This window comes from Lolium rigidum, chromosome 1 (genome assembly GCF_022539505.1).
Source record: "Lolium rigidum isolate FL_2022 chromosome 1, APGP_CSIRO_Lrig_0.1, whole genome shotgun sequence".
Taxonomy (NCBI): Eukaryota; Viridiplantae; Streptophyta; class Magnoliopsida; order Poales; family Poaceae; genus Lolium; species Lolium rigidum.
This window is the reverse complement of record NC_061508.1, coordinates 184,392,795-184,404,885: the sequence shown is the minus strand read 5'-3', so window position 1 is coordinate 184,404,885 and position 12,091 is coordinate 184,392,795. Positions and strand designations below refer to the sequence as shown.

Below are 12,091 nucleotides of genomic sequence, written 5' to 3'. Positions count from 1 at the left end.
GAGTTACGAACCAAAGCGTAAAAAGACAAACAGCAAAATAAACATATTTAGGATACTTGTCATCACAAAGAATCAGCATCCTGAAGTTCACGGACGAGTGTGCATTATCACCACAATATACATTGAGAAAGAGTACTTGAGACGAACAATACCTACCCTCGTCAATATCAAGCACTGGCAAAAGCTGCGGCATGTGTAGTCTGCAATCACTTCACTGCCATCAATAATGGAATGGTGGTTATTTTGTTATTTTTCAGGTAAAAGTGAGTGTGAAATATTTAACATTTAGAGTTTAAATATCCTAGAATGCAACAGGAAACCAATCGGATACAATTCAGCAAAAATAACTACACTCTATCTCCGAAATAGTCAAAATGACCAATTTAGATGGATCCAAAAAGATGGATAACAATCTCGGGTACTCGGGTAGAACTTACGGGGATTCGAGTTATGCATAAGAGATGAAATAATAGATTGACATCACCGGTATGATCCATTTTTTGGCAGATGGTATGAACACGGTCAAATGTGTAGCAATTTTAGGTACGTTAGAGAAAACCACATAATTTATTGCATTAGCCAAGTTGTTGGTAGGACAAACAATTGGCTGATGTGCTAGGAATGAAGCATTAAAAAAAAGTCAGTAAATGAGTTATGGATAGCATGAACAACAGGGAATGTAGCTAGGCCGTGAGCAAATCAGATAACCAAGGCTCATTAACACAAACGGATAACCAATACCAGATAAAGGCTGTGTATAAGCACCTGCAAATAAACATGCTCATACCTGAGATAAAGAAGTAAGTATCTTAGCAAGCACGCGCATACACTACGTGTGTATTTTGAATCCTTTCATATGCCTTTCAGCTGCATAGTTTCAGAGAGAAGTGTTGGGTTTCCTTTTGTGAGACAACAAAAGGAAAGAAAACGTCATGGGCGTACCGGGAACTAAGATACCTATGTTTATAACAATGTACTGAAAACTGATATCGCCCATTGGAAATCGAACTTTCTGATATGACACATTTACAGTTGAAGATGGTGAAAAAAGGCTAAGGCGCAACCATGTTTTTGAATTTGAACTCGATATTACATGCTCCGAGAAATTATCTAGGTTTATTCTCCGTTGGTGTACCCAATCGATCCTTGTGCATCCAACTTTAAGTGCTTTCACTACTTCAGAGCCTCTACGGCCTACCATTCTATTACTGTTGGTTTTTTAACCTGGTGCTGATATTTCTCAATCAAACCGTGTGTTTAAGTGCAGGTAGAAACAATTTCAAGTTTGCTCTTTGCTACTCTATCGAATCCAAGTTCTTGTATGTCACATCATTTATCTTTGTGAATAGTCATGTATTCGTATGCATGGTAATCAAAGGTCATTACAGTCTGACATAATAATACACAACAATAATATATGTTGTATGTGCTCACCTAGGATTAATATCCCCAGTTGTAAGATTACAAAAAAGCAAGAGAAATGTACATTGAAATCCCAACTCACTGTTAAACAAATCTCTAGGCACAACCAAATTCACAAAAAGAAAGGACATGGAAAGACAAACTACCTGACATCATCTGAAGAAGAACCATCCTGAAAATGGAGGATAAACATAGCTAAAGGATACAGGTAAAGATGGCTCAACGGAATTAGGATCAGAGGGATGACCTATTTGCCTACACAGATCAACAAAGAATTAAATGGAAGAACCAAATTAAAAAGGGAACCAGTAGCAAAGAAACACACGCACCATCTTCATATCCAGCAGGTCACTCGTAGAGACGGAATTCAGATTGGTGCATTGATGTCTGGAGGAGGCTGAGCACGCAAGGGAGAAAACAGGGCAACCACCAATCACCCAACTGGCAGACGTAAAAAGCAAACAATTCAGTGCCATCACTGACGGCAAGAGCCGCACAACCCAGCAGCCTCGCGGACGGCAACGATCAATGCACCAATCTGGAAAATTCATGGGAGAAAACATTAGCATAGGTGGAGCTGACCAAGGCGCCATCACAAGTATTGAGGAGGCTGTCAGTGGGTGGGATACATGAGGGGATCGGGGAGTTAGGGCATCTCCAACCGAGCGACCCAAACGGACGCGCTGGGCCGTCCGTTTTGGGCCGTTTGCGTGCCCGAGCGGACACGCGGACGGAGCCCCGCGTCCGCGCGTCCGTTTGGGTCGCACGCTGCGCCCAACGCAGCGGCCACCCATTTGGCCATTTGGCCATTTGGCCTATTTCTTTGGAAAATAGGTCCTCTGGCCACATATCAACATATCCTTAGTTTGATATAGAATAATATCTCATAAACATAGAATAATATATAATAAACATAAAATATTATCAAATACCTTAAAATATTATCAAATGTACCATGATAAATCAAATAAAATGTGCCATAGTTTGAGAAAAATATAAAAATTACAATTGAGATTGTCTAACTCAATTTGGGCGCCGCTCATGTTGGTCAAGTCGGCGTTCATGATGAGGTTGTCCTCGGCTTGGCGTTTGAGCTCAACTTCCTTCGCCTTCAGCTCCACCTCTTTGGCCCTTGCCATTGCTATGAGCTCAAGTTCTCTCTCTTTGAGCTCAAGTTCTTTAGCTTTGGTCTTGGCCTTGACCTCTTCAATCTCAAGCTTCTTCTGCTGGACATCAAAGAATTTCTTCCTGTCCTCTTCTTTCTCCCGGCGCCTCCTCTCATCCCTCTTGTCCGTGGACACCTCTCTGTCCGCATGCATCTCCTTCAAAGTGCCATACAATAGCATGGAAGAAGCATCACGCTTCATATCGGCTTTGGTTGACTTGTGGCCGCGTGGACGACTTGCACGAGAAGCGGAGCTACCGCAAGGCTTCCCACCATCAAGGTCAATGACCGTGGCATCTTTGGCGGGATTGTTGCCAGTCAAGGTTGCCATGTAGCCCTCGTACCCCTCCTGGAACTTGGGGGTGCCGTGGAGTTCCTTCCAACAATGAGGGAAGGCAAAGGTCTTCTCTCCATTGTTGACTTTGTAGAATTCCAAAGCTCGCCACACCTAGACCAAAGCGAGACAACAACGATAAACATATGTACAAACATCGGATGAATAAGTTGAGGTTAAGAATCATACCAAGTCCTTCACACCCATGCCACTAACGGGGAGCCGCCTAGCGTGATCATACGCCGCCTGGAACTTGTTGCATTCCGTTTGAATTGCTCCCCACCTCTTTTGGAGCGATATTTCGCTGCGGTCGCTCTCAAATGGCTCCTGTCCATATTTGCGATGTTCATGGAAGTATTCATAGATCCGGCGCCGAATGCGGTCCCCTTCGCTCGGCACCCGTCAACCCATCTTGCCCGATGGTCAACCATCCATCGACGAGCACCTTGTCCTCCTTCTCCGTGTAGTTGGCGGTTCGTTTGCTTACCCGGCGACCTCGAGCTTGTGCAGCTGCGGCTTGTGTGAGGCCATCACCGAACAACGACTCCTCCTCAATGTTTATGCTGCCGGGACAGGCAGTTGTGCCCTCCTGTGTGTCAATGGGAGGTGGCTGGGGAGCCTGCTGTGTCGAAGGATATGGCAGGGTCGTCGGCATTGTCTGCGCGAAAGACGGAGGGGCCTGCACGGTGGACGGTGACTGCGCGCGCGCGGCCGACGGATCGTCGAACGAGGTTGCGTGCACCGGACGTCGCAGCTGCTCCCGGGTTCTTGGGGCCTTTGGAGTTCGCCGGCGCACGGTTCAGGTCAATGGACGAAGGTGACGGCCCCGTCATGGACTCGCCCACCTCCGGTGACCCATCCCGTGGCTGGTACGCGTGCCGCCCATGCGCCCCCATTTCGTGCCCAAATAGGCAGTCGGTGGGGCAGTTGACCTTGGAGGAAGGGGCCGGGTCACGGAGGAGGCCGAGCTCCCCACCGAGGCCGCGCCGGTGCCGGGGATGATCATGTGCTGGCCGAGCGCTGGGTGGCCGTAAAAGAGCATGGCCTGCGCCTGCTGCTCTTGAAGGACAGTGCTCTTCGCCTCCGTCTTGAGTTGGAGAAGCTGCTCCGCCGCCCGCTGCCGCTCCTCCGCGGCAGCGGTTTCCCTCTTCCGTTGGTCGAGCGCCCTGCGGCGGTCGGCCCTCTTCTTGCTCTCGAGCTTCCTCTGCTCCGGGGTGAGGTCGGCCTTCGCCTTCTTCGTCGGCGGCCCGGGGGAGCTCGGCCTCCGCCGGTTCGGGAGCCGCCTCCACGGCGGGAGCGGCAACGGCCGCGGGTGCCTCCTCTCCGATGGTGACGGTGGTGGCGGTGGCGGCGGCGGTCGCTTCGTCGGCCATCTCTAGGTTTTGGGAGTACGGTGGAGTGTTTTCTGTTTTGGGAGGCGAGACGGGCGGGCCGAGGGCGGACAAGGGAGGACGCGAGCGACCAGCCTTTCGCGTCCGCGGCCACGCAAATTCGTCCAAGATTTGGGCCGGGTTTGGGTCGTCCCGGACGCCGCGGCCATCCGTTTTAGGGATGGGTCCGCGCGCTGGGCCGCGGTTTTGTCCGTTTCGACCCATCCGGACGCGCGGGCGCGGGATGGGTCGCCCGGTTGGAGATGCCCTTACCCTCAGCGGCAAAAGCAGAAAAATCACCCAGAAGATGCCCAATCACCGATGCAGCCTTAGTCTATGAATCAGGGATCGCTCATGTGCGCCCCGTACATAGAGCAAGGAAGCGAAGGTGCAGATACAGTAGTTAGTAGGCAGCGGAAAACGGCCGAACCCGGGATTGCCGCAGCTGCCGCTCAGGTGATCCGATCTTCTGAAACGCCCTCCGAGTGGAGGAGCAGCCGGCGGCGACTTTGACACCGTAGCGTCCGAGCGGCGTCCGTCGGTCTGTGCCCGAACATTAAAACGCCACCACCTTCGCGAAGCCCTCCGCCTGGACGACCGGCGCCCACCACTCCGCCGCCAGCGCTCGCCACCGCTTGCTACCGTGCGGCCATGCCCTACGGCAGTGCAACGACGCCGCTCAACACGGCTATTCTGCACCAACCACCACCGAGCCGGGGAGAGAAGGGCCCACCAGAGGCAACCGAGATTTTTCCATCAGTGCGGCTCGGCGGCGGTGAGAAGATGGGAGAGAGGATCGGAGGGGCTAGGCACGGCGGCGGTATGATCCGTTTTTACTGCTTTCCTTTTGTTTGGTCAAAGCGGCAGATTAAGCGGTGAAGGTGGGGCCCATCCACTAAGATTTGTTACATGTAAACCAGGAGACTGGAAACTGAACATGATAAGAGACCCCAAAAGAACAGGAAGAAGAGAAACTGACCGGCGAGCAGCCGGTGAGATCCGATTAAAATGCCAAAGGAAAACGGAAAAGATATGTGGACGTACGCTACAAATTTAACCATCTACAGTGCCAAAATGATTACTTGGCATGGTTAAGGGAGTGCTAATTTGTTCAGCTTTTATATAGGGTATAATATAATATGCACAACAAGTCATCGAGTTATAACACCGTGGGATTAAGAGAAAACAAAGAGTGCGTGTGTTTGCCTGATTTTTTTGGCGACGGAACATGGAAACGACGAACATTTGTAAGCATAATACAAGACTGATTTACCAATTCATTGATCATATGTAGTATCTGCTGATCAGATTGTGGAACACAAGAAGGCTCCGAGTATATAGTACTTTGTGGAAATTAATTAACAACCTGCATGCTTCCCCTAGCAACAGAGCACTAGCTAGCTAGCTAGAACAACACAAGCAAAGTTCATGTAACATAGACTCTTTGATCTCTGAACAAAAAAAAATTCAACAGCGTAAAAAAATTGAGAGAAAAATGCTAAAAATCCTTGTGGCCGGCCGGTTCGATCGGATATATGCATAGCCACGAATTGCGCCATGCATATGTGGCCTGGACGGACGTCGCCGTGCACTCGTGATCACTACTAGCTTTTATTTGTCCAGGCCACTAGCTGACCTGCTCGCCGATGAGGTCGAGGCCGACGGCGAGGAACGTGACGCCCTGGAAGAGCAGGAAGTAGAAGTGCAGCCCCTGAGCCGAGAGCAGGCTGCGCGTGGCGGCGATGAGTAGGAGGGAGGCCAGTGCCAGCTCCTTCTTGAAGATCCGGTTCGGCGCCTTGGGCTGCTTGCTGATCTTCTTGGCCGGCGGCGACTTGGCCTCCTCCTCCTGCGCGTCGGCCTGCTGCAGCTGCAGGTCCTTCTTGTCGTGCTCGTGCATCTTGGCCCACGCCTCGAGCCCGCCTTCGGACACTCCGCGGACGAGCTTGGCTCCAGCTGGCCTGGCGAGGGTGTCGGCCTCCTCCGCCAGCGCGAACATGTCGGACTCCGACGAGGTCCTGCCGGCCTTCTTGGTGACAACCCACTCGTAGGAGCTCCCCATCTGGAACAGCCCAGACACCATGGCGTTGAACTTGGTGACGGACATGGTGTTCTCGAAGAGGAGGTACGGGATGATGAAGGGCACGGACTTGGGCGCCGGCAGGATGTTGAGCACCGACATGATCATGGGCACGTAGCAGATCACCCACACGGGAAGCTGCGCCTCCGGCACGAACATGGTGAGCGGCAGGATCACGCAGAAGAGCGTGAAGGAGTAGAAGGGCAGGATCATCTTCCTCAGAAGGAAGAAGAGCATCACCAGATTCGCCTTCTTCCAGAACGGGATCTACAGTTGAGATGCATGCATGCATGGTGTCAGAGAAGTCAGGATGGCAATTAATGGAGAAGACCTTCCACTATTAATTAATTAAATCACCTTGGACTTGAAGATGGCCGGGAGGCAGACGCGGAAGAGCTGCATTGGGCCGGAGTGCCACCGGTGCTGCTGCTTCCGGTAAGCCGTGTACGACTCCGGCAGCTCGCAGAGCACCTACGTACGTACACAGATGCAACATTAAGTAATCATCTCTTCTTGAGAGCTATAGCTGTAGCTTTGACTGAAGATGCGGCCGGTACCTTGACGTCGTTGAGGTAGATGAACTTCCATCCTTGGAGGTGAGCGCGCACGGCGATATCCATGTCTTCGACGGTGGTGCGGTCCATCCAACCGCCGGAGTCCTCGAGGGCCTCGATGCGCCAGACGCCGGCGGTGCCATTGAAGCCGAAGAAGTTGAGGTAGACGCCGTTGACCTGCTGCTCGACCTCGAAGTGGAAGCACAGGTTGATGTTCTGCAGCCGGGTCAGCAGGTTCTCGTCCTTGTTCACGAAGATCCAACGCGCCTGCACCAGCGCAAGCTCCGGGTTTCCCTACGCGAGAATATCGATCAAAGTGTCAACCCAAAGCCAATCTACCTCTTTTTTTTAGGGTACAAGCCAATCTACCTTTGCTAGCTAGGTCAACGGCCAAATCTCAGATCGATTAACATTTGGATTCATATACCAACTTCTTCACAAACAAGTTAAAAAAATTTCTCTTTGCTAACAGTACGCAGAAAAAAAAGCCTGTATTATTCAGTCTTCACTAACTGGCTACAAGAACGCTTTACTCGGATAAATCTGAGTACTCCACACACGACAATACATCATGCACGCATACTTGTTTTTGTACTGTTACTGTATGCGTGCATTTTTTTTAACAGTATGCGTGCGCATACTTGTTTTTGTTGTTACTGTTGACAAATGCACTAAACAAGTAGATTACAGATCTCGGGCTTTTACTAGGCTCATGTACCGAGTTAATCTTGATCATTTGTATATCAATCTCGAGCTAATTTATAGGGAGAGGTGCATTCGAATATTTCTACTCGAACTTCAACACTATCCAGCTTATATTATAGTGCTTGACTATGAGTAACTACTAACTAGTGCCTAGCTAGCTTGCACCATCCATTGAGATTTGAAACTTGCAGAGTAGTATAATTTTACGGCCGGGAAAATTAAGATGGAGCCGATTGATCGACATGACTGAGTACCTTGAAGTGTGGGACAGTGAGCTTGAGGAAGTCCGGGTTGGGCTGGAAGTCAGCGTCAAAGAGGGCGACGAACTCATAGTCCTTGACGTACTCGCAGGCCATGGCGGACTTGAGGTTTCCGGCCTTGTACCCGGTGCGCGACAGTCGATGGCGGTAGATAATGTTCACCCCCTTCTGGCTCCACTTGGTGACTTCCGCCTTGATCAGCATCTGGCACGTCACGTCGTCCGAGTCGTCCAGCACCTGGATCAGCATCCGATCCCGTGGCCAGTCGATCTGGCACACGTGCGAGATCGACGTCTCGTACACCTATACGTACGTGTATGCATGTCAAGCTCTGATCTATAGTCCATGGAAAATGCCACGTACGTTAAGAACACTGACCTCTTTTTCGTTGCACATTGGCATCTGGACGAGGACCATGGGGTAGTAGGCGTCGAGGTCATCGGCGTCACCGTCCTCGAGGTCGTCGGCGTTCTTGCTGAGGGCCTTGGTGGAGGCGGCCGGGAGGCGCGGCTTGAGGCCGCGGATCTTGATCCAGAAGCAGCCGAGGCACATGACGATGCGGTCCACAGACTGCACCATGAAGAGGACGATGCAGAAGCCCGAGAGCTTCTGGATGGCCCACGCGATGTAGTCGATGCGGAAGTCGAGCCACGCCACGTACGCGCCGTGGAGCAACCCCTGGATCTCCTTCCTCTCCGGCATGCGGAGGTTCTCCGGCAGGTGCCGGAGGTGCTCCGGAAGGTTCAGCAGGACGTGCTCGGGGAGCTGGCGGAGGTACTCCTCCGGCAGGTTCCGCGGGAAGTGCCACCCTTTCAGGTAGGCCACCGTCTCGAAGGCGAGCATGGCGAGGGAGAGCAGCAGGAACGCGCGGAGGAAGCGGAGCATGTGGCGGCCGCGGCCCGAGGCCTCGGCGTCGGGCTCCGCGTCGGCGTCGCGGCTCCGTCGCACGCGGCGGTTCACGGCGCCCATCAGGCCCCAGAACCCTCCGGCGATCCAGGCCACGCACCCGACGGCGCGGTGCGCGCGCAGGAGGAGCACCCACTTGAACTGCTTGGCGTTCTTGCGTCGAGCCTTCTCGGCGCTGTCCATGCCGGGGCCGTCGATCTCCACCAGGGAGTAGGGGTTGTCCATCTTCACCACCACCGGCGTGCCGTGCTCCTCCTTGCCGCCCCACCACGACGACTCCGATGACACGTACGTGCTCGGAGGCGCCATTGCTGCTGCTGCTGCTTACTCAGACCACTTGAGCAAACCGTTGCTCGATCGATCTGCTCAGCGCAAGCTCGCCTGGGCAACAGCGCCTTGTTTCTCGAACAGACCAAGAAGCCTAGCTCAGCGATGATGGGTTTTTGGAAGCGCAGCTGTTATGCTCGGTTCCAGCAACTCAGCATGTGAGGTTGCTTAAACCCACCGCTTCGCTCTTGGCCCTCCGAGATCTTGTGCTACTGATGTGATTCTGCTGCTGTGTCTGTCCCTTCGATTCTTACCTCTCAGAATGATCAACTTATCACTCACCTATATAGATATATGAACAAACTACGTTTATTCTCTAATAAGTATGAATAAATCGCAAGAATGCAATCAAAGACACATCTTTCAGAAAAATAAAGCTGCTATCCCCAGATCGATGAACAAGTTACCTTGAAACAACCTGATGAGAAAACAAATGGTGACTGAGCTTCAGATCCAAGGAAGGTTGGCTGCCTTGGAGGAGACAATGCACACACGCAAACACAATGGCACTCACACTCTGGTGTCTAGATCAGCTCACTTCAGTGGCTAGCTGGTTGAGCAGGATAGTAGAGATACAGTGGAGTTGTAGTAGTGAGTAGAGTGTAACCAACCAACTGCTACTGCTGTGTACCACAAGCTCCAGACTCTAGACTCCAGAGTGAGGCTTCATGTAGCACACTAGAAGGGTTTTATAGCCAAGTTGAAGATGCTGCACTAATTTAGCCAGCAACAGCTACTTTTTTGTTTTTGGTTTCGAACGTAGTACTTGCAATAGCACGTATCACGTAGTAGCTTCAAGTTGACCTGATTTGGGCAATAATTTCAAGTGTAGTGTTTTGACTTAAACACTTGGAGGAATTGGGGAATCTGGCCAGCACCGTGTGCCTCGATCGAGTCCATGCCATGTGGGGTCTTTAAATGAATTCGGAATCTGGAGCCTGTTGAGCATGTGTACACACCAGTATAGTATTGCCATACTTGTACCCTGCTAGGCTGCTACTAAGCTCTATGCCCGTCTATAGTGTGAATTTAGCCGTTAAGAGACAGCTAATTTCTGTTTAATATACTCATAAGAAGCTTCATTGGAATTTGTCGGTGTCATGTGTTCTACTTGGGATCCTTTTGTCGGCGAGCTGGACTCGATCGGGCTTGGGTCAGGCTTACGACTGCCGAGCTCACGTTGTGCTAGAGTTAAATTTGGATCCTGTCTCCAATGGGTCACTAACAAAATTAGGCAATATAAACAGGAAATGATCGAATAATAGATCACCCTCTGGGACATAGCATGCGGTCAACCCCTTGATCAAGGACACGTAGCAGAAGGGCCATAGTCTTTCCTTGAGTTCATTCATTCTCAAGTACAACAAGAAGACTAACAAGAAAAAATGTTAATTTCGATCAAGACTAACAAGAACACAAAGTCTCCCCATGTTAATTTTGCGAAGGAGGGAAAAAGGGAGAAGGACACTATCGTGGGTGTTAATGTCAGAAGTTGGAAACCACTTGCAATACTTTACCGCCCGTCCTATGTGATTTGCAAAGAAAATAATGAACATGTTATGCTAATTTTGTTGGCTATCCTAATGAATACTTAGAATGGTATATTTGGGACTATACGACTCATTCAAAAATGATGACCTAAAATCAAGATCCGGTGGTAATAATGGTGCTCGATAGTGGAGCAACAAATCATATGACTAAAAGTAAGGAGATGATTGAGTAACTTTTTAAAGATCTATCCAATAAGTCTTTCATCCTATTTGGAGATGATTCAATGTCTAAGGTAACATGGTTAGACAAAGTGGTGATCTCTCATGATACATCTATTCAGAATGCCCTACTTGTGTAATCCCTTCCATATATTTGATTTTCATATTGCAATTAGCTCAATGTGGTTATGACATTGTTCTATGTTAAGCATGTGACCACCTTTAGGAGCAATTCTCTCAAAGTAGACTTTGTTAGACACGTAAAAGGAAAGTTGTACATGGTGGATTTCTCTCAACTTTCGACTTGTGTAAGGACTAAAAATGATGTGGGATGGCTTTGGCACTTCCATTTAGCTCATGGTGATGTGTGCATTTTAGGAAATCAATATCATAAGAAGAATCCCTACAAGAATATCATAATTTCCAAGAGGCCATTGGAAATCCTTCATTTTTGACCTCTTTAGACCTCAGACATATGATAGTTTTAGCGGGAAGGTTTATTTATTGGTTATTCTAAATTATTATTGTATGTATATTTGGTGTATTTATTCAATTCGAAGGATGAATCCTAAGAAAACTTGATATCTTTTTTCCAATAAAACTTACTGTCAACATGCTACGAAGATCCTGGCAAGGCTCGAATTTAAAGAACTAGACCATGGAATAGTTCTTAAGTGACAAGGGAATCAAACAAAAAATTCCTCTATCTAACCCCATTCAAAAAACTGGTGTAACAGATAGTTAGAACCACACACTCATGCATATTGCAAGAACTGCGAGGTGGAGTACAAGTCTCCCCATTTTTTTTGGGGGTGAAGCCTTTTCCACTGCATGGCATACCATGAATTGGCTCTATCTCCAAAAGATTAACAAGACCCTACGAGATCCTAACCGGGAAGATCCCAACTCAGTTACTTCTGGTTATTCGGTTGTGAGTGTTTCATATGAGCAAGAAACCTTGGTTAGCTAAATTTGAACATATATATATTGAGGCTATATTTGCTCGATATGCCAAAAATTCCCACATTTATAGATCTACAAAGATATTCACTTTATAAATAGAAGAATCTTACAAGCTCGAATTTAATGAGGATAACGACCCCCAACTCGGAGAAAATTTATAAAAGTTTTGTAGGTTATGAGTTTCCTTCTCAAATTATGAGGACAATGGGATTGGTTATATCCGACCCATTTGAAAGCCTCAAGATTAACAAGAAGGAGAAAGTTCTACGCAAGTGCAACCTTCTTCCTCGACACAAGGG

At 49.3% G+C, this 12,091-nt stretch overlaps 1 protein-coding gene across 2 annotated transcripts; it reads right to left on the bottom strand.

Annotated features, from left to right (window-relative positions):
* Positions 1 to 5,918: 5,918 nt before the first annotated feature.
* Positions 5,919 to 9,102, bottom strand: LOC124682807 (probable xyloglucan glycosyltransferase 3). Of its 2 annotated transcripts, XM_047217416.1 has the most exons (6): positions 8,641 to 8,934; positions 8,266 to 8,574; positions 7,882 to 8,190; positions 6,926 to 7,216; positions 6,726 to 6,839; positions 5,919 to 6,635 (listed from the first exon to the last, which is right to left on the bottom strand). In XM_047217416.1, exons 1-6 carry the CDS (start codon positions 8,854 to 8,856, stop codon positions 5,919 to 5,921), a joined length of 1,956 nt encoding a protein of 651 aa, XP_047073372.1. In that variant the 5' UTR covers positions 8,857 to 8,934. The 2 variants fall into 2 exon arrangements, with proteins under 2 accessions (XP_047073372.1, XP_047073371.1); XM_047217415.1 differs by having other exon boundaries at positions 8,266 to 9,102.
* Between the last annotated feature and the right edge of the window lie 2,989 nt (positions 9,103 to 12,091).